This window comes from Sinohyriopsis cumingii, chromosome 9 (genome assembly GCF_028554795.1).
Source record: "Sinohyriopsis cumingii isolate HCF-2022 chromosome 9, ASM2855479v2, whole genome shotgun sequence".
Classification (NCBI taxonomy): Eukaryota; Metazoa; Mollusca; class Bivalvia; order Unionida; family Unionidae; genus Sinohyriopsis; species Sinohyriopsis cumingii.
This window is the reverse complement of record NC_142969.1, coordinates 12603642-12627821: the sequence shown is the minus strand read 5'-3', so window position 1 is coordinate 12627821 and position 24180 is coordinate 12603642. Positions and strand designations below refer to the sequence as shown.

General features: G+C 37.6%; 1 protein-coding gene across 1 annotated transcript in view; it reads right to left on the bottom strand.

Annotated features, from left to right (window-relative positions):
• Positions 1–1929: 1929 nt before the first annotated feature.
• Positions 1930–24180, bottom strand: part of LOC149791279 (uncharacterized) — a 35948-nt gene continuing 13697 nt past the window's right edge. The window contains exons 6-9 of the mRNA XM_089969789.1: positions 20945–21073; positions 17252–17350; positions 3736–3830; positions 1930–3446 (exon numbers count right to left, since the gene is read on the bottom strand). Of these exons, the coding sequence (XP_089825915.1) occupies positions 3336–3446; positions 3736–3830; positions 17252–17350; positions 20945–21073 (434 nt within the window). The 3' untranslated portion in view covers positions 1930–3335. The remainder of the gene's footprint in view (positions 3447–3735; positions 3831–17251; positions 17351–20944; positions 21074–24180) is intronic.

The following is a 24180-nucleotide window of genomic DNA, read 5'->3' as shown; positions in this document are numbered from 1 at the left end:
GCTCACATCTAGGTCAAGCGTAAATGTATATTAATAGAGACTTGGTAAACAAATAATTAATTCTTGTTTTAGGATCAGTCTGCTGTAATTCTTTATGGTTGAGTTATGGATTGCAAGGAATTAATTAAATTGTTCGCTGGAAATACCAATAGCTCACTGACTTTAGATTAACACATTATTTTGGAATTACAGTGGATTTGGATTAACACATTATTTTGGAATTATAGTGGATTTGGATTAACACATTACTTTGGAATTATCGTGGATTTGGAATAACACATTATTTTTGGAATTATCATGGATTTGGATTAATGCATTACTTTGGAATTATAGTGGATTTGGATTAACACATTACTTTGGAATTATAGTGTACTTATGCAAAAATATCCTGGATTGCATTATTTGTGGTACACCAGGTCATTTACGACTACTGGAACTGATTCAAAACATTCTACACTTTTGGACTTGTGATAGGATATTAACAATTATTTTGAGATTTAATTAGAGATATTTTATGTGTCTCTTGAATTTTCACTTTGTATTTTAGAAAAATAAACTGCTTGTTGATTGTTGTTTTCACTTCTTTCTGTTACATACATTAGGATCCAGAGTTGAAGAAATTATAAATAAACAGCTATAAGCACCAGATACATCATTTACATTTTCCACTACCTATATGCCTTTGTCACAGATCTTTTATTGTCATTGCTAAGATTCAGATGTTGTTAATTTTGTTAACGAGCTTTTTCACCCCATAACAATAACTGTTTATCCAATCTGTACTTTTTGACTATTTTTATCTCAGTGGAGTTCCTATATTATACATATTTTTTTACAATATATTATTCAAGAACAACTACTTTTGAAACAAGCCTTATTAATACTTGCTTTTCTTCAAGTCTTTAAACACATCCATAATCAATTACAGTTTGCATTCCTTTGATGTATCATTTACATTCTCCATTATTTTCATTTAATTGTTACACAGCTATTTTAATGTCAATGTTAATATTTAGCTGTTTTAAATCTTTGCAATAAATTAAATCCATATATCCACTTCATGATAAAATGTTATGCTGTAACATATCTGCATTGCAAAGTTTCAGCCTTATTCACTAAATACATTTCATCTTTAAAAACACACATAACTTGCTTATGTAAACACTGTTTTGTATGTTTGTAAGATTCAAATCCCTAAAATATAATATAAATTTCTTCAAAATTAAATAAACAGTGTCTCTAATCATAGCAATCTTCAGATCTTTAAAAGCTCATTTTCTTTACATTTTTATTGGTTTCTTTTTTCTTTACCAGTTCTCCAATTTTAAGAAAATTCATCTTACTCATAAATTTTTCAATAACTACAACTGTTACTTGACTGGCACAAACAAGCAAAATGAAGAGCATGCAAGAAAATCCGACATTGTAATTGAGAACAAACAGAAAGTGGAGATTTTCTTACTGCAGCAAAATGATTAATAAACAAAAGGAAAGAGAATACAGGGGTTATACAAATGCTGTGAAGTTGTCAGCATTAACACTGAATCTATCAGAACTGATTTTGAGATTTATGAAAAATAGATTGTGAACAAAAGATCTCAGAAAGAAAAGATAAAACAAATTCAATAAACTACTGGAAAGTGCCAAAGTAAATCTGAGTAATTAGTTGAGGAGAAATGATTCTTTAATTAACCTGTTTAATAAGAAGCTGACATTGAAAAACTTATATATATATATATATATATATATATATATATATATATATATATATATATATATATAGATACATACATACATACATACATACACACAAACTGACCTGGAAATATAGATCGACTTATATAGATATATCAGAAATCTTCAAACCAAATCCAAAGTATACCTTGTGAGTGCATTAATAAACTATTGTTCAGTAAAAATAAAAAAAAATTGTTTCTGTTTTTAATTTATTACTGGGAAAGAATAATATTAACACAAACATTCATAATGAAAAATATACAAAGTATGCCAATAATAAATAAGGATAACAAAACTAAAATGCATAAAAGTGCTAAAAAGGTTCTTTTACTAAAAACATAAAAATATTATTTATATATAGATATACATGTCTTACAACACCTAAAGTATATTATAAAATCAGTCCTACCCTTGAAAATGACAACATCCTTTGAGTGTATATTTTAGACAGCAAATCCACTCTCTTTCCAGCACACACACAAACACACACACACACACACACACACACACATACACTTTTGCATTTGAAGACTAAGAATGCACATGATCAATTCTTCAGTTTTCTATCTGACATCATCATCAAACTGTGGTGGGACTGAACCATATAAGGTCATGAAAGTGGTGCTCCTTAATTTTTTAGGACTATATTTTGCAATTTACTTTTGTAATAAAAATGTTCCATGCCCACAAGTAAAGGCTGTAGGCTTCAATCCACAGTTACAGAACTAGTAAACTCTTAATTTTATTTGTAATGAGCACCTGTGGATTAAATTAGCCATATTCTGACAGACATAACCTTTTTTCCCAATGCCCCTTGGGCAATAGATTGGAAAGATGGCCACCAAATTGTTGATAGTGAAACTAAAGGAGGTTCCAGATTGCAGGGCAAGGATAACTGCCATAATCACAGCCAATCAGTAATGAGAATATTGCACAAGAATTGTATGGGCTTACCTGGACCAATCAGATTCACATAAAGTGATATGTTAACATGTTAACATATCAAAAATATTAAAGTGGACTCACAATATGTAAAGGGTATCAACTATGTGGTAAAATAAGACATAACAAATTTTCAAATTAAACCCAAAGTACACTTTGTGAATATAGTAATACAATATTATTAAGGAAGAAGACACACCAGAGAATGGTGTGCATTTAATTTTTAGCTTTCAACTAGAAATGAAACCCGATATTCAAACTGAAATTCAAAATGAATAGAATATATTATCTCAATAACAATAACCAAATACAAAAAAGTGTCAACAATTATTTTTACTGTGTCAATATCTTGTAATTCAAAGATACAAATATTGTTCATATAGAAATGTACATGTCCTGTAACACCTAAAGTATACTATGTATATAATATATCCTACTGAAAATGTAATGAGGTCACTTATAATAAAAGAAGTCCAACTCTGAACATTTCAACAAACTAAGGGTGCAGCATTTAATTTCAACTACTTTATCTTTCTATAGCACACGCACACAAATGCAGATATTTTGCATGTTTTGCAGTTCCAAACCGAGTTATATACATTGAAGTGACAAAAATAACTGCACACTCTGGAAAAGTATAGTTATAATTTCTCAAACTACCACTTTCCTGTTTGTTTCTGTTTCGCACGAGCATTATCGGTCTGTTTGTATCTCTCCTCTTTACCGGGGATTTCCCCCAGTCTTCCAGCATGGTAGTCTTCAATAGCCTGATAGAGAGAAAAGAAGGAAGACATTTTTATTCATCACAAAATCAACTGGGTGGTAAATATGGATGTGACCAATTTTTGTCCTCATCCAACATCGCCATGACTTTAATTCATGGTGTCTCTAATCAGACTCAGGTAAAAGCAAATATTTGTTTTCAAGAGTTTGATGTGACTTCCTTCTGATTCCTAAATTTCAACATATTTTAAAATTCTACCAATCATTAACATTGTAATAACTTAAGTCAAACAAAAGTTTATTTGGGATACAAAAACATCAAATTATTCTTACCTGTTGGATTTGCTCCTGTGTGTTCATGACAAAGGGACCATACTGTACAACGGGGTCACCTATTGGGCGCCCTGCTATCAACAGAATGTGACAGTCTGAAACAAAAAATAAGGCATATATATATATCAACAGAATGTGACAGTCTGAAACTACTTTGATTTATTTGGTTTGTTTGTGCACATTCACAACAAAAGAGCCATACAGTAAAATGGGGTTAACAGAATGTAAAAGTCTGAAATAAATGTGACATATTTATAAATAGAATGTGACAGTCTGAAACAAAATAAGACATTATAAATAGAATGTAACAGTCTGAAATAACATGGGACATATTTATAAACAGAATGTGACAGTCTGAAATAAAACAATTTATGTATAATATCTTAATGTCTTGTTATCAACAGAATGTGACAGTCTGAAATAACATGGGACATATTTATAGACAGAATGTGACAGTCTGAAATAAAATGGGACATATTTATAAATAGAATCCCACAGTCTGAAACAAAACAGGGCATATAGTAATATATTAGAACCCATAATGATGGCTTCTGAAAATGGAAGCCCCATACTCATCCCCCCTCTAAATTTAAGAGACCAGAATATAGAAAAGTGAAGACCCAATTTTGACAATTGTGGGTCATGGACCAGAAAATATTTAACTGTTTGCTTACTTTGAGTAACTAAGCTGAACTAGACCCTGTATTGGCATCTTTCTTATGAATGTTAATGATCTTCATGTTAAAATTCACCTCTCAAATTTTGTCTGATATGCTTAGGCAGTTCAGGGAGAAATTCATTCAATGAATTCTTTTAGAAAAAAATATACATGTTACTAAGAACAACCACAGTTGATGGAAGAGTATCATTTATAGGTTTCCTCCCACTTGCCATCAGAGCAACACTACTGCCACCTAGAGGACAATTCTGGCACAGCCATATTCTAAAGAACATTTTTACAATACTGAATCAAAATTTGTTGAACCATCCTGAATCAAAATTGGTTTATCATGCTGAATCAAAATTGACTGAACCAAGCTGAATCAAAATTGGTTGAAACAAGCTGAATCCAAAAATTGGCTGAACCAAGCTGAATCAAAAGTGGATGAACCAAGCTGAATCAAAATTGGTTGAATCATGCTGAAAAAGTACAGAAAACAAGTTTTCTATCTTGTTGCTATTAAAGCCCATGACATTTCTAGGGCAAATTATGGTAGACCATGTCCTAAGAATTTCATCAACAATTCTGGATAAGAAATTGAAAATATGTTTCTCCACCAGGTTACTATGGAAGCAACATGGTTGCTCAAAGAAGAATCCCAAACACAATTTTGGTATAGCATAATTATCTGGTCAAACGTTTCGAGCAAGCTGATCAAAATTGACACAGTTGTTCAGGAAGAGATATTGAAAACATTTTCCATCCCCTTGCTTTAGAACCATACAAATAGTTTTCCTCCCAAATAACCACTCCAGTGGCCAAGTGGTTGGAGCATCTGTCTTGGATGTGGGAGGTCATGGCTTCAATCCCCAGCCAAGTCATACCAAAGACTTATAAAAATGGTACTAACAGCTGCCTCGCTTGGTGCTCAGCTTTTAGAGGTTAGTGTTAGGACTTGTTGGCCTGGTGTCAGGATAATGTGACTGGGTGGGACATCATGCTACATGTCTGCAGCATGATGCCCCTGTGCTAGACATCACTATAAACTGCCACACTGCAGACATTGTAGCGATATGACTGAAAAATTGTTAAAGCTACATTAAAAATCCAAATCACACACACAATCCTCCCAAATAATATCAAAGTACATCACAAAACATGTCTGCAGACATGATGTTACAACAGGACACAAGAAATAAGAATAAATCCAAATAGGAATGAATCAGATTGCTCAATTCTCTCCTTATATTTGCCTTCAATAATCTATTATTACTCCGCATCGCAAAATATCCCACGTGACTGACTGTACTATTTAATTTTATATTAGAAAATATCTAGTCATGTAACCTAACTCATCCAATAATAGTTAACATAATTCTTCTATGATACCACCTCATCTATCTGTCCAACGGGAAAAAGCAGAAACCCGTAAACATGTTTACAAACAGTTCTATTAACAGTAATTGTCAACATGTATGTAAGCATTTATTCATATGGAGTTTTATGCTCTTTAACATCTTAAAACAATCCCTACACAACCAGACACAATTTCAACTAAAAATAATCTCTAAAATTTACAACCATGAACATAAAATTAAAAAAATTAGACAAAATCATGTACCAGGAGTTACAAAAAATATAGATATACATAATACATGACATAAGCTAATGGGACTTGGCCAGTTGAGCTAATAAAGAATCTGAATAACACCTGATAGTCCAGTGTATTTATGACAGTATCCATGATACTGCTGATTCAATCAAAAGAGGGTAGTGGAAAGAAGGAAAAGGGTTCCTTTTTTTTTTAACACTGACAAGAATTCTGTACTAAATCCCCAATATCAGATGTAAAATTAATTAAATTTGTATTAGAGCAGCAAATCTAATCTGATTATGACCAAAAGTTAAAAAGCAATGAATAAATACAACAGGACAAATATAAATATACTATCTACAATGGGTACTATAGCACAGTACCTCCCAAACTACAACTTGCTTGCTAGGACCTTAAGCAGGATAAACTGTTGGGAAACCAAAATAAGGAGAATATGAGTATTCAGAGGCCGTAGTTCTTCCAAATCATGACATCAAGTTAGAAGAAGAAGAGGAAATTTACATCTTCCAGTTATTGGGTCTTTTAGCTGGCAAATAAGATGAAAAAATCAACTCTGTCCCCATGAAGTACATTGTCAGGTGGAGTACCAACTTGATACTTCAGGAGTTCTCCTTTTAATTTATCAGCAGCCTTTCCTGCAGTATGGTGCATCATATGACAGAGACAAACTGATATGAACAATGATGGAGACATTTTTCAAAATATAGAATGCAACTCCTTTTTGAATTCCAGTCATCACTGATGCAGCATCATCTGAAAACACCATACAGTTCTGCCAACTTATATTTATTCAAAGCATTATCAAGCAAATAAAAAATTGTTTTCTCCAGTGGAATCTACTGTTAATTTTGGTAATAAAAGAATTGCACTCTGACTCTGCCATTTTCATTGTCAAAGTCTCTTACACAGACTGGGTACAACATTTTGTCATCATAATCAGTACTCCTGTCTGTTGCATTACTAAATGGCCCAATTTTCATGGCTTCTACAATTTTAAGTGAAGTATCTTCTGCTAAATACTAAACAATATTAGATGATTTTGTTCTTGCACATGCATATTTTCTGCAACTTTGTAATCAGGAAACATTCGCTTGAACAAAGGACCAATGTAGTCTTCTTCTACTGTTAGGGGTAGTCCGTGTTCTTTTAAAAACTCGGTATATAATGCCTCTGCATTTATAAAATTTGTGTCCACAATTTAGTTCTGCTGTAAAAAGAGAAGTTACCTTAGTACTGGAGTTAGTAAAATGAGTTAATTCAAGGTTTCTTTGTTTTACCACCATGACCAATATTAAAATCATTTCCACACAGCCTGCAAGGGGCATGAAGCTGCGCTAGAATGGAACGCTGTAATATGCAGTTCATGTATTCATCTCTGAATTGATTTTTCATCTTTTTTAATCCATCTGTGAAATTATTTGAAAAATGTTTTTGCTCTAACACATGCATCAACTAGAATAAATCCGACTTAACTTTTAGCACCAAATACCTACAGACTGGTTCTGTACCAGTTATCAATTTGAACAAAGAATCTGCGAGCAAAGATTACAAGTTAGAAAAACAGTCTGAACTTTTCTAACTAAGCCATACAGCTGCTATAAATAAAAACCAAGGTGAAAAGTCTGAAAGTAGAACAAGCCTATTTCTTGGAAATAGGGCAACTGCTACAAATAGAACATGATACTGTCAGGAAAGTGCATGTCAGTCTATGGACAAATGTACTCTTATGTCGTAGTTACATAGAACCGTCTTTTCTAGAATATGGTCTGTGGGATTAATGGGATGTTAATAAAAAATGAGAAAACAAATTAGTAATTTTTTTGGGTGTTGGATATACTGACAATGCGTAATCCCAATACAGTTACGCGTAAATCGTAATTTAGTGGAAAAAAGCATAATGACTGTCATGTATGCATCAATATAAAGTAGGATGGAATCCTCCCTTCAACTTATTAACTTCCAGAGTAAATCACTAATATGATAAAATAGCCCAGCTCTTGTACAAATTTTATCAGTTACTAACAATTTACTGATCTGGGCACAATTATCATACATTCTGTATTAATGAAATAACATCATAGGGTCCCAAATTTTGATTGCTTAGATGTTTGATTTGTGTCTGATATTACAAAAAAACATTAGAACAAACATCTCAGTGACCAAGTCTATGATGTTGTAGTGAGCTTGACTATACATGGTGCATATTCCCTCCAATCATTCAATAAAACTGACTGATTGCTCATCTAGAATTCTAATTCTGAAATTATGAACTGTAAAAGAGTGGTGATGATCAGAAAAATCATTCTGAGACCGAGTGAAAATCACGTATTTAAATGGAACAGCTACATGGCCATTAATCAAGTATTTACTGTACAATAAAATGAATAGTGTAAATGGCAAAAAGACAAATGACGATAAAAAAATATCATTCCCAAAACATTATGCAAAGAATGAAATGGTACATATTAATTCGTATATTTAATTTAGTCTCATAAAAAAGTCAACTTCATTAAATCAAACTTATCTATGTCCAAAATTTCTTAATTTCCCAAATCAATGCTGAGGATTTTGACCTAAATTATGGTCAGTTGGCCTGCTGACACAAAAATAATCTGGTCAGTTGGCCTGCTGACAAAAAAATAATCTGGTCAGTTGGCCTGCTGACACAAAAATAATCTGTTCAGTTGGCCTAGTGACACAAAAATAATCTGAACTAAATGATTCAAACTGAAGACATCATTTATTTATGTTTTGATGACTGTATTAAAGCCATTTTTTAAACCTTCTTATTATTTAAAAATTAACAAGTACAGATGTTAAATAAAAATTATTTTAAAAATGTACTCAAATTTGAAATGTCACTTTCAACATAATAAATCCAAGTATATTAAAGATGATTTTACTGATGATCAACTTGAATACAATTAATGGGAAGAAATGATGCATTTTGTAATCCAACACTGACAATTACTTATTTTGGGGAAAGACCTGAAGAAAAATTAAAACAGGCTGGACATTTGGATAGCTGGGTTTTTTGTCTAAAATTAAAACAGACTAGACATTTGGATCGCTGGTTTTTGAGTCCAAAATTAAAACAAACTGGCTATTTGGATAGCTGGTTTTTGAGTCTAAAATTAAAACAAACTGGCTATTTGGATAGCTGGTTTTTTAGTCTAAAATTAAATCAAACTGGCTATTTGGATAGCTGGTTTTTGAATCTAAAATTAAAACAGACTGGCTATTTGGATAGCTGGTTTTTTAGTCTAAAATTAAAATACACTGGATGTTTGGATTGTCCATTCTGAATCCAAACTTTAAACACTAGACATCTGGATAGTGGTTTCCAAGTCTAAAATTAAAACAGACTGGACATTTGGATAAATGGTTTCTGAGTCTAAAATTAAAACAGACTGGACATTTGAATAAATGGCTTCTGAGTCTAAAATTAAAACAGACTGGACATTTGAATACATTGTTTTTGAGTCTAAAATTAAAACAGACTGGACTTTTGGATAGCTGGATTTTGAGTCTAAAGGATATGCAACGGTTTACAAAGTTTAATTTCTATGCAATCAGACTAAAATCAAGGTCTATTTATAATGTATAGGTCTGACAATAAAAGTTTGTGTTCAGATGAGTTTTAGAATTCCTGTACACTTATTGTTATCAGCCTATCACAAAAAGCATTACATTTAATGCTAAGATGACTTAGTGTTAAAAATTATATGTTCCAAATGAAGCTTTTCAATTTCATAAATGAAAGCTGTAATGCAATTGGGAAACTGAAAGGTCAAACTAACATGAAGTCATTTCAGTTACATCATATCTCCATTACATCAGAGATGTTAATTTTAATCAGACTGTACTTCTAAATAATACATCACTTTATGTATCATTTATAATGTGGATTTTAATCAGACTGGACTTCTAAATAATACATCACTGCACCTATCATTTCTAATGTGGATTTAAATCAGATTGTAACTCTAAATAATACATCACTGCATCTATCATTTCTAATGTCGATTTTAATCAGATTGGACTTCGAAATAATACATCACTGCATCTATCATTTCTAACATTAATTTTAATCAGATTGGACTTCTAAATAATACATCACTGCATCTTTCATTTATAATATTTGCAGAAACATGTAACTAATCTATAAAGGAATGGGTTGGCAAGCCTACCAGTGTACACTTGATTCGGACATACCCTGCCACATCAAAACCAAAATACATTGTAAAGAAATATTACCAAAAGAAAGCAAATTTTTAGTAAATTGTGTTTCTCCGAGAATACTTACCCGATCACATTAATGTTAGGGATATAAGCCTGCTACCTCTCGAATCCAGCCCTACTAAAAGACGAAAATTCGTCTTTTCGGTCTATCTCATATAGTCCAAAGGGCAATAACTCTTGCCCCTTACCTCCCCTTGCCACTGCCAGGTGTCACTAGTTTTTTAAGCTGAGCGATATATATATAAGAGGATGCTCACATAGCGGGGTGGTTGGGAGGGTTTTTAAGTAATGTGATCGGGTAAGTATTCTCGGAGAAACACAATTTACTAAAAATTTGCTTTCTCCTTCAAATATGTTCCCCAATCACATTAACGTTAGGAGAATAAGTAATAGGAGGAGGGAATGCTGAGCATCCTACCTCCACCCCGGGTACCTTCTAGGGAATGATGGCTGGATTCCCCATTTGAGCGATAACCCGTTCTCCTAATTTCATCAGCAACACAGCTTAGTCACATGATATGTGACCCTATATACGGTTAAGAAGATAGTTATTGAAATCTTCTTACCTAGAAAATTTCACTGGCGAATCCAGCGAAGCTGATAGGCTGTGCTGATTGTTTTAAATGGGTCTGGTGGTCATCTGGGCTGCCGACACCAGACCTACCAGATTCAAGGTTTGCCTCTGCGAAGCCAAATCTCTGAGATAAAAACTGGAGAAGGTTGACTCTGCATGCCAGCCAACAGCTTCTATTATATCTCGGATTGAAACATTGCGTTCGAATGCCAGGCTCGCCGAGATTGCTCTAATCTCATGAGCCGTAATCTTCATGAGGCGACTCTGATCTTGTGAGACCTCAGAGTACGCTAAGCGTATAACCCACTTCAGCCATGAAGCAAGGGCTTGAGGGGTGATATCCCATTTACCAGCTTTGACCAGAAGAAAGAGGCGCTTACGTGTGTCCCGACATGCCTCTGTGCGTTTTAAATAGTGTTTGAGTGCACGAACAGGATCTTGCATGGCTGCTGCTCTTGACTTATCTATGGAAGAGAGTGAGCGAATGATGATTCTTTGATTGCCAATGGATGGTAACCTATTTTTGGCTACAAAGCCTGGTTGCGTCAGGAGGACCACCGAACCATCTGATCTGAACTGAAGAAAGTTCGGGTCACTGGAAAGGGCATGTAACTCGCTCACCCTGCATGCTGAAGCTAAGGCTATCAAGAAACATGTTTTGTATGATAGTAGCTTTAACAAAGTGTGGGCTAAAGGTTCAAATGTGTCTGAATTGAGCCATGTTAAAAACCCAGGGCAGATTCCATTTTGGAAACAGGGTGAGGGATTTTGGTCAATTGAAATCAAAATTGGCTAAAAGATCTGATAGATCTTTGTTATGCCCAATATCACATCTACCGTGATGGTGGAATGTGTCTGATATCATGGAGCGGTAGCCTTTGATAGTAATTGGGGCCAACTGTTTCTCCTCGAAAAGCCAGAGAAAAAAGTCGGCCAGTTGAGGGATTGAGACACTCAAAGGGATGATGTTATTGATATGGCACCAGTCCCTGAAAACACGCCACTTTCCCTCGTAAGCCTTCAAAGTGGAGAGCCTTCTTGCTCTTGAGATTCTCTCCACAATCGAAGGTTTAAATTGTTTGTCTCGCAAGGCTGCCTGGACAAGAGCCAAGCATGAAGAAGAAGACAGTCCTGGCAGGGATGGAACACCCATGACCGCAGTTGTTTGAGAAGATTTGGGCTGGTTGGAATCTTCCTGGGTAGATCTATCGCTAGATCGAGTAGATTGGTAACCCAGGACTTGTTCCATCTGAGAGGAGCAATCAGAATCATCCGACAGTTCTGATCCCTTAACCTCTGGATTATTTTTGGTACCAAAACCGTGAAAGGGTAGACGAATGCCCACAACCCCTCCCAACTGATTGACAGAGCGTCCACAGCCCAAGCCTCTGGGTCTGGAACCGGAGAGACGAAGGTGGGCAACTTGCGATTCCACCTTGTCGCAAAAAGATCGATCATCGGACGCCCCCATAGTGTGCAAATCTGAAGAAAGACTGATTGATGGAGTGACCATTCCGTGTGAATGACTTGACCTTTCCTGGATAGAGTGTCGGCCAAGACATTGAGTCTGCCGGGAATGTGTCTGATTTGTACGTTGATGTGGAGGTTGTCGCACCAACGTAGAAACTGCCAGATCAGAATGCACAGGTCTGGTGATTTGGTGTCCCCTTGTTTGAGGAGGTAAGACACCACCACCACAGAGTTGTCTGACATAATGAGGACAGTTTTCCTGAGAGTTGATCCTTCCAGAAATGAAAGGCATTGATGACAGCCTTCATTTCTGAAAGGCTGATGTGGAGAGGCCTCTCCCCTGGCTCCCACGTGCTGCTGACTGTAGCGAAGTCCAGCAACAGGTGGGCACCCCAACCGTAGGTACTGGCGTCGGTACATACCGTTACCTCCACTTGGGGCATCTCCAGAGGAATCCCCGTGGACAGCCAACTTGGGCTGTGCCACTGACTCAGGAATGATCGTATCTCGGGCATGATCATTGCTGTTTGATTGAGGGGACTTGAAAAGGGGCGCCAGTGTGCCAGTAACGTCATTTGTAAGGGACGCATAAAAAGATGGCCAAGCGGGATCAAGTCCGCCGCCGCATTGAATAATCCGAGGAGTTGCAAGAATTCTCTCACTGAAATCCACGTCCTGTTGGAAACGGACTCGACGATCTGGATTACGCGAGTGCGAGGAAGCCGTACCAGATGCAGATTGGTGAGAAACTCCATACCCTGATGGACAAAACGCTTAGATGGATGGAGATCAGACTTTTTCCAGTTCACGAGAAAGCCTAGATGATCTAAAAGTGCTAAAAGATCGTTTCTGTCTTTGAGCAGAATTGAACTTACCATATGTTTCTGGAGGATGTCGTCCAAGTACACTGCCATCCCTGTAGATGAAGTTGAGCGGAACAGGGTGACGACGCAATCCATAACCTTGGTAAAAGCCCAAGGGCTGAGGTTGAGGCCAAAGGGTAGGACCTGGAACTGATAAACCGCATCGCGGTAAGTGAATCGGAGAAATTTCCGTGACGTGGGGTGGATAGGGACGTGAAAATATGTGTCAGTCATATCCAGACTGACGGCATACTCGTCCCGCCGGATGGAAAGACGGATTGATCTCGCCGTTTCCATCTTGAATTTCGGTGGTAAAATGTATTGGTTGAGGCGACTCAGGTCAATGATCAGCCTCAACTTGCCGTTTGCCTTCTGGATAAGAAACAGCCTGGAATAAAACCCCAGCGATTGCAGTTTTTTCACAATCTCCACCGCCCGTTTTTCTATGAGCGACCGTATCTCCTGTTGTAGAAAGGTATCCTTCTCCCGATCGGACAGTACATCCGTGAAGAGGGGAGAGGAGGACAGGGGAGGGGGTTGGATAAATGAAATCCGAAGTCCCTCCGAAATGACCTGGATCATCCAATCATTCTGAGGAAAAAAGGTGGTCCAGTGGTCCTGAAATTGCAGGAGGCGGCTGCCCACAAGTAGGCTGTCCACGGGTGGTGGAGAGGGCATGTCAATTTTTAGAGTTAGGAGGCTTGAAGACAGAGAAACTTTGTTTCTTACTGCCTTTGCATAGTTGCCTCCTAGCTTGATTAGACTGTTGTCTCCTGGCATTGGGTTGGGATCTATACTGCACATTTGATTGTAAGGATCCCTTGTCCCTGGTCCGCCAATCATCCCTCCGCTGTGGCAGGGGCTGATTTTTTCTAAACACCTGCGACGGTTGGGCGGCGAGTTGGAGGGGCAGTTCCTGAGCTGCCTGCTTCTGAACTTCTTCAATTTTTCCTCCAAAGAGTAAAGGCGACCCAAACGGAGTCATCAGTAAAGCCAGAGTATGATGGGGCTTGAGCGACATGGACCGCAGACGTGCGTCACGTCGTATCAGGTCTAAGTTGGCAGAAGCAGTCAACGCATTAGCCATGGAATGGTGAGCTGCCCGGTTAATAACTCTAGCAATCTGGGCCATCGCTTCCCAAGCATGGTCATTGTCAGATTTTTTTGTGAGTCGGAAAATGGCTAATGAAGCCAAGTCTAACATTGAAGACGTAGCGACTATGTTCTGGACTAGCTTTGACATGGCATGGAACACATTTTTGTCCACTCTGTAAAACAGTGGAGCGGGCATGTGAACTGCTACCATATTTTTGTCCAGGGCCGGAAGATCAGTACTGAAGGAGTCTGAATGAGTTTTGTACCAGCGACCCGAGAACGTCGCTGGTACTTGGCTTTCTGAAAAGAACGCGTTAGCATTCCCCGGATCACCTATTCGTCCTGATAGACGATCATTGATCTCCTTAATTTTTGCAGTCTGGGGAAGGAGCCGGAAGGACGGCGTCTCTTCCTCTCCATCAAGATCTACAAACGCCTTAACCTTGTAGTCTTGAGTGGCAGTAGGAGGTGGAGGGCATTCTGAAATTGCCAACACCCTATAAATTTCTTCCACTACCGCCTTGAAGCCAAACTCAGTCTGTTCCATGGTTGGGTCTGTGTACGGCTGATTTGCAGGAGTTTCGTCACCCTCACTGTGTGCCGAGTCGTGTTCTGTAATAGCTTGCATTTCTGGATAAAGCATACCAGGTGGCATAGATGACGCGATTCCGTCATTCTTAACACTGTCACTAACTCTTTCTTGTGGATAAGCCGTGAACATGTGGACGGCCGGCCCTGCCGGCTGGTTTGTCTGGCTTGTGGTCGGTCTGAATGTTGGCAACAGTCCTGCTATCACCGGTACCGGCTGCTCCAATGGCCTGGCTGGACAGACAGATTTCTCACTAAAATCTCTGCCATAGTATTGGTATGTTGCCGGCGGTACAGCTTGATGGACAGATTTATCACTAAAATCCCCGTAAGTCATGTTTGGTCGGACCGTTTTAGCAATAGGGTCCCCATGCTGGGACAGCTGGACGGCCGGTGACATAGAGGTTGTATAAAGAAATGGATCCGATGGATCCGGTAAAAAAAAACACACGTCCTGACTTACAGGCCCGAAGGCCATGCTCGGACATGCGGGGGGACTTATGCCCACTGGGCAGCCTAAAATTGGGGGAACATTCCCCCAAAGAGTCAGAAAAAGCTGTGGAAGCGAGCAAGGGAAATAAGGGTTATATCTGGCCTGATGTCAATAGCTGCGTTGTCGTTTCCTGGACCAAACAACACATCTGTTCAAAGTTGGACTGTTGTACCCTGTCAACATTATTTTCCTCCATTGCCGCTGATGTTACTGTGGCTGACGGTTGCAAACAACGAACTTTAGGTGGAGGGGGGACCCCAGTGTCCCCCACAAGGCTCACAATGGAGGCTGTCTTCGGATGTATACTGAGGACATCAATGCTATCTTTCTTCGACTTATTCCGTCTATCCCTCCCTTCTGCTGCCTTCTGGACTACATCAGCCCACGTTTGCTCTGTCCAAGTATTACACACGCTGCATGGCATAGATGATGTACACTTGGTACATACAATACAAGAGTCATGGTTGTCTTCTTTTGCTTTGAACTGTTTGCATTTCATGCATTTGGTTGACATTTCTATTGAAACAACACAAGAAAAAAAAACAAAGCAAAAATTAGCAATTCAGCATGTTATTAATTCGCTAATACCACAACCTTTACTAACGGAGTAAGCGAAATTAGTCAGTGTCGCGTTAACTCTTAATTGACAACACGAGTTCCGCGATAGCGTGTGTAACATGGTCTTCAGTAAACGAAATCCGTAAGGGTGACAAGTCACTCAATTTTGAAAAAAATTGTTAAAATAATGTATACAACCTGTAGAAGAATGATTGTCCAATGCAATAAATCCAAATTTAACTTCGGATGGTCCAATTTAACGCTAAGATGGCTCGGATTGTTTGGAGGTATAATGTACGTGTTATCAGTACAAGCTACGCTTAAAAACTAATGACACCTGGCGGTGGCAAGGGGAGGTAAGGGCAAGAGTTATTGCCCTTTGGTCTATATGAGATAGACCGAAAAGACGAATTTTCATCTTTTAGTAGGGCTGGATTCGAGAGGTAGTAGGCTTATATCCCTAACGTTAATGTGATCGGGGAACGTATTTGAAGGAGAAAAAAGATTACACGGCAGTAAATTCTGAATTATTTTTGACACCTCCACGCTGACTAACCATTCTTAAAGAGGAATATTCATTAACAGAATCACCGACCCGCCTGAACCTCAAGTATACACCGAATAATTGTTTCATTTGGAAAACTCAGCTTTTGCCCACTGGAATAAATGATATACTGTGCAAAATCTTAATCAATATTAAACATATTGAAATCATAACCCATCAGAAATGCATCAGTAAGCAAAAGATGAGGTATTCTAATTTGTATGATACATAAAACTTACTATTTTTATGTCAGCATTGTTTACAAATAATGGAAGTTCAGATATTGATATACATCCAAGTAGAATTTAACTGGACATCAATGTTTCTGAGCAAGATTGAATAGATAAATGTTACTCACACTTTATTCAGCATTTATGTTTCTGGCATACTGATGAAAACTGCAGGCAAAACAATAGCGATGAAAACTGTAGGCAAAACAATAGTGATGAAAACTGTAGGCAAAACAATAGTGATGAAAACTGTAGGCAAAACAGCCCCTACATTATCCAATCACTTTATAATTGTAAGACTATTCAATGGAGGTCAGAAATTTTGCATCTGGAGTTGAATTATTAGGTCAACAATCAATACCATCATAATGTAGACCATTGGTGTCATGGTGACAGATACAAAACTGTGATACCCTATGTTGCAAAGTGATTGAGTTCAAAAGTAATGAATTTGGTGAGCTGGATTTTTTAATAAAATATCAAAAAAGGAAATTGTGTTAACTGAGAACTCATCTTCATCTCACAAGAAATTCTACCTACAAAGAAACAGCCCAAATGTAAGACCATTAACACTAGTATATACCTTGATTTTGCTCGGCTTTCATTTGAAATTGCTCTCCAGACTTTGACAGGACCCCAACTTGTCCCATCTTTGCTGGAGTTTCACTTTTTCCTAAATATCCTGCAAAACAGATGGAATAAAACTTTGGAATCATCACAACTGAAATACCATGTAGGTGCAGTAAATCAGTATCTAACAAAATCTCAAATGTAATTCATCTACAGAACTATCATCAGCATGTAACATGTCTAAATGTTTCTTGGTAACTTCAGTCCTTGTTAATGCCTTGACTGTAGGAATTTTTCTCTTAACTGAAGAAAACTGTTCACCTGTAATGTATATAACAATGCTCTGCCATTTTGTTTGTAATCAAAATATTTTCCACTCCTATTAACCCCTAAAACAATCAGTGGGTAAATATGATTCCATAATAACATCACTGTGATAAGTCGCAGGTCGTTTCACAATGAGAATGGAAGTAATTCTTGACAGATGGAATCATTCTGTTATCTGCATGACACTTTAAAAAGGTACATAAACTCTGTTCTGATTATTTATAAAATGTAATGATAAGTTTTTTTTAAATTCCTTCTATATACCTGTATTCTCCTGTGTTATTACACTTAGCAACCATAGAAAGTTGTCTCCCTTGACCCAATTACTTGATGTTTTAGGTTAGTCAACTGATCAATTTCCCAAATAGAGACAAACACACTTACTCATTAGCCTAGCACAATATATATAAATATAGAAACTGAGTGTTTAATGTTAACACTTTATCCAGTGTCAGTTAGTGTTAGGTTTTTAGTGTCTACTGAACATTTCATGAAAAATGCATGGAAAATGTTCAAGTTATGATAATTTGAATTTGCCAGTAATAGTATTGGTCAGCAGTCCTGCCACTAATAGTATTGGTCAGAAGTCCAGTCGGTAATGGTATTGATCGGTAGTCCTACCAGTAATAGTAATGATCAGCAGTCCAGCCAGTAATAGTATTGGTCAGTAGTCCAGCCAGTAATAGTACTGGCCAGCAGTCCAGTCAGTAATAGTACTGGCCAGCAGTCCGGGTATGAGCACAGCCTAGTGTTTGAATGACACATAGTGATACGTTACTTGTTTATTAAGTTGACATGTTTTGAGCAGGTTATCAACTCTTAAATGAATCCAATTTCACACATGCTTTCTAACTGGTGACATACTCATGAATGGACTGTGTGAACTGAACAATTTCTGCATTTGTTTAGTAAAATATTCCTGCAAAGTTGGAGTCTATAATGAAAGTCATACAATTTGGTGTTTATATTAGAAGACACACACTTTAGTGTTTATAATAAAAGACAGACACTTTGGTGTTCATAATGAATAACAGACACTTTGGTGTTCATAATGAATGACACTTTTTCTCAACCTCTACTCAGAAAGTGAGTCATATAATGGATCAATATTTTCCAATCATTCTGTCTTTCAATGTATATGCTGGTCCTCCTTGTATGATCCATAACTTCTATACTCCCATACTTAATGATACCAAACTTGCACTGTAGGTGCATCTTGGGATGTGGGTATGTCATACTCCAACAGGAGGCCCAAGCTGTTTGTGGCCCTTAGGTCCTTTTGTTGAGTTCACATGCTATCCCAGTATTGATGCTGTGGTAGTGAGGGAGGGAAATTGGTCTCCTTGATTGCTTGTTTGCAGACTTCTTCAATCTAGCTGTCAAACAGAAGGTTAGAGTATAAAGGCTGTGCTCTTAGCTAGGCCTTATGGTAGTCCTTCAGGAAAGTGCAGGCACAGAGCACTGAGATGCATTTCACCAATTATAAGTTTGCAGCTGCGGTTACAACACTAGCCAAAGTGCATTAAGTGGCTCTGTTCAGTACTCAGGTCATTCTTGGGACTGACTCCCATTCATGCCCTGAGGTTTCCATAGTGGAAGAAGATAAGCTGTGTCCGACCTATTGGAAGACAGCCATAGAGATGAAGTCCAAAATCGAAGCCATGGCAACATAATTGCACACTAACTGATGAGTGTTATCAAAGGACATTTGATCCATATGTATGGAGCGTGGCTTTGTCATCCCCATGCAGTGATATCACTGTCGACTGTTAGGGTTTCCAAATGAAATACTGCTGTATGGCCAAGGTAGAACCTCCGAAGAACTAATGATGAAGGCAGGTCAGAACTCTCCCAAAACAGAAGTAATTGAAATTGGGTACTTCCATTTCATCCCTTCTAGTCCAGGCTGTTGATGGAGTGGGAGGAGCAGGGCAGAACTCTGGGGGGGGAGGGGGATCAAAGGCATAAATTGTCCTCAATGGTGGCTCAGAAGGCTGAATCTCCCTGTGATATTAGATAGTCTAGAATCGACAATATCACTTGAGAACAAGCAACATCTTCTGGATTGCATGAGGTTCAGCTAAGGTCTCCTGTAATGCATGAAACATAGTTGGCAAATAGTGATGAGTTGTGCCACCCACTAAACTCTTAGAATTCCCTGAATTAGAAACTGTGACTTAGAAATAGTTGTTATAAAGAGTTTCTTCTTGTAGCAGAGTGTGGAAAGATTGTGAAGCAACATTTGTTGAAACATGAGGAACTAATCTTGGCATTGTGCCAAAGAAATGTCTCAAGGAAGTATGTGGGTTAGACCATTCCCTGTAAATGTCTGTATACTGATGGTTCCCATGTACTGGAACCTGGGCTGTTAGCACTTTGGCCCATAATATTGTTGTTTTGGTCCTTCATGATCCCTAATATGTGGCCAAAGCTGGTTGCATTAGAAATAGAAAATCCATGTAGTGAAAAACTCGTCAGGTTGGGACAGGTTATGGAATGTTTGATCCACATAAACGGTGTGTATATCTGCTGAGTGACAGAGAAATCAGCTGTCTGTCTCGCTGTTCTTCAATAGGAATAGAGGCAAACCCCAAAAAGGTAGAGGGAGTTGCCAATAATGATGAGTACTGTGGTGCTGATTTAGGTGCTGGAGCTGTTTTGGAGCGTGTCAATGTATGGTGCTTCAAGGTTGAAGGATAAGAGTTGACGTCTCCTTTGTCCACCAGAAATGCTCAAACTGACGAATAGTCAGCTTGCAGACTGGCAACATCTTCAGCCTCAGCTGTGCATTTCTGCAGTTTGCCCACAGTTAAGACAGATAGAGGAAAACATAAAACTGTAGCCCTGCACCGGTGTTTTGATTGCAATGATGGTGCTGAGCTAAATCTTAAAATGTTGACCTGGAAATTGATAACAGACAAGCTAATAAAGCAATGAAGCATACTGGTAAAAAAAAAATTAACAATACCACCTGTAGGGATGAGAAGTATAAACCTGTGGGCCTGCACATGTGTTGTTTGAATACAGAGTTGGCATAGAGCTATAACAAATGACAAATACCGGGAAAATAGTCAAGGCTGCCAACCATCCGGACTTGCAATTAGTGAAAAAGTGGGATAAAAATTAGTGAATTTTGGACACAATTAGTGAAAAATTACACCATGACACTAATTCCATCAACTTTGATGGAAGTGTTTCAGGAGAAAAACATATTGGGCTACTGTTGTGTTCTTGAAATCTAAACCAACAAATTAAAAATTTGTAATTCATGGCATTAATTTTATGAAAAAAACTTTATAGTTCTCTGAAATAAGCTAAATGGTCTGCACATGCAACAAGGATTCCACACAAAAAACATGCAAAATATATATATGCCCACCTGCTCCCCTCCAGACATAGGCAAAACCATTGTAATCATTTGGTACAGGATGAGTGAAGAATGCTCCAGGCTTCAAATGAATATCCAGGAACAGGATTGGTATTCTAGTTTCTATGGTGGCTGGTTGACCTAAAATTGTCAAAAAAATTTTTTTAAAGTCTCAACATATGTGGCTTTGACATGGATATTTCTCATAAAGATAAGTTATACATAGCATGGGAGTTATCATACACCAGTCTGACAGCTCCCATGCATATTATATTATATTAATAATTAATACAGTCATCATGCACTATAAAGCCTGACAATATATCCCTGCCTATCTTATAATGTATGTACAGTCATGGATCACATGTACAGTAGTCCTTCACTATAAAGCTTGTCAGTATATCCCTGCTTATCTTATAATGTATATACAGTCATGGACCACATGTACAGTAGTCCTTCACTATAAAGCTTGTCAGTATATCCCTGCTTATCTTATGATGTGGGTGAGATGGATCACATGTACAGTAGTCCTTCACTATAAAGCTTGTCAGTATATCCCTGCTTATCTTATCATGCGGGTGAGATGGATCACATGTACAGTAGTCCTTCACTATAAAGCTTGTCAGTATATCCCTGCTTATTTTATAATGTATATACAGTCATGGATCACATGTACAGTATACATTCACTGTAAAGCTTGTCAGTATACCCCTGCTTATTTTATAATATATGCAATGTATTGTCATGGATCACATGTACAGTAGTCCTTCACTATAAAGCTTGTCAGTATATCCCTGCTTATCTTATAATATATATACAGCCATGGATGACATGCACAGTATACATTCACTATATAGTTTGTCAGTATACCCCTCCTTACCTTATGATGTGACAGTCATGGATCACATGTACAGTAGTCCTTCACTATAAAGCTTGTCAGTATATCCCTGCTTATCTTATGATGTGACAGTCATGGATCACATGTACGTAGACCTTCTCTATAAAGCTTGTCAGTATAACCCTGCTTATCTTATGATGTGGGTGAGATGGATCACATGTACATTAGTCCTTCACTATAAAGCTTGTCAGTATATCCCTGCTTATCTTATGATGTGACAGTCATGGATCACATGTACAGTAGTCCTTCACTATAAAGCTTGTCAGTATATCCCTGCTTATCTTATGATGTGGGTGAGATGGTTACATGTACAGTAGTCCTTCACTATAAAGCTTGTCAGTATATCCCTGCTTATCTTATGATGTGGGTGAGATGGATCACATGTACAGTAGTCCTTCACTATAAAGCTTGTCAGTATATCCCTGCTTATCTTATGATGTGACAGTCATGGATCACATGTACAGTAGTCCTTCACTATAAAGCTTGTCAGTATATCCCTGCTTATCTTATAATGTATATACAGCCATGGATGACATGCACAGTATACATTAACTATATAGCTTGTCAGTATACCCCTGCTTATCTTATGATGTGACAGTCATGGATCACATGTACAGTAGTCCTTCACTATAAAGCTTGTCAGTATATCCCTGCTTATCTTATGATGTGAGTCATGGATCACATGTACAGTAGTCCTTCACTATAAAGCTTGTCAGTATAACCCTGCTTATCTTATGATGTGGGTGAGATGGATTACATGTACAGTAGTCCTTCACTATAAAGCTTGTCAGTATATCCCTGCTTATCTTATGATGTGGGTGAGATGGATCACATGTACAGTAGTCCTTCACTATAAAGCTTGTCAGTATATCCCTGCTTATCTTATGATGTGGGTGAGATGGATTACATGTACAGTAGTCCTTCACTATAAAGCTTGTCAGTATATCCCTGCTTATCTTATAATGGATATAGTCATGGATCACATGTACAGTATACATTCACTGTAAAGCTTGTCAGTATACCCCTGCTTATTTTACAATATATGTAATGTATTGTCATGGATCACATGTACAGTAGTCCTTCACTATAAAGCTTGTCAGTATATCCCTGCTTATCTTATAATGTATATACAGCCATGGATGACATGCACAGTATACATTCACTATATAGCTTGTCAGTATACCCCTGCTTATCTTATGATGTGACAGTCATGGATCACATGTACAGTAGTCCTTCTCTATAAAGCTTGTCAGTATATCCCTGCTTATCTTATGATGTGACAGTCATGGATCACATGTACAGCAGTCCTTCTCTATAAAGCTTGTCAGTATAACCCTGCTTATCTTATGATGTGGGTGAGATGGATCACATGTACAGTAGTCCTTTGCTATAAAGCTTGTCAGTATATCCCTGCTTATCTTATGATGTGGGTGAGATGGTTACATGTACAGTAGTCCTTCACTATAAAGCTTGTCAGTATATCCCTGCTTATCTTATGATGTGGGTGAGATGGATTACATGTACAGTAGTCCTTCACTATAAAGCTTGTCAGTATATCCCTGCTTATCTTATGATGTGGGTGAGATAAATCACATGTACAGTAGTCCTTCACTATAAAGCTTGTCAGTATAACCCTGCTTATCTTATGATGTGGGTGAGATGGATCACATGTACAGTAGTCCTTCACTATAAAGCTTGTCAGTATAACCCTGCTTATCTTATGATGTGGGTGAGATGGATCACATGTACAGTAGTCCTTCACTATAAAGCTTGTCAGTATATCCCTGCTTATCTTATGATGTGACAGTCATGGATCACATGTACAGTAGTCCTTCTCTATAAAGCTTGTCAGTATATCCCTGCTTATCTTATGATGTGACAGTCATGGATCACATGTACAGCAGTCCTTCTCTATAAAGCTTGTCAGTATAACCCTGCTTATCTTATGATGTGGGTGAGATGGATCACATGTACAGTAGTCCTTTGCTATAAAGCTTGTCAGTATATCCCTGCTTATCTTATGATGTGACAGTCATGGATCACATGTACAGTAGTCCTTCACTGTAAAGCTTGTCAGTATATCCCTGCTTATCTTATGATGTGGGTGAGATGGTTACATGTACAGTAGTCCTTCACTATAAAGCTTGTCAGTATATCCCTGCTTATCTTATGATGTGGGTGAGATGGATTACATGTACAGTAGTCCTTCACTATAAAGCTTGTCAGTATATCCCTGCTTATCTTATGATGTGGGTGAGATAAATCACATGTACAGTAGTCCTTCACTATAAAGCTTGTCAGTATAACCCTGCTTATCTTATGATGTGGGTGAGATGGATCACATGTACAG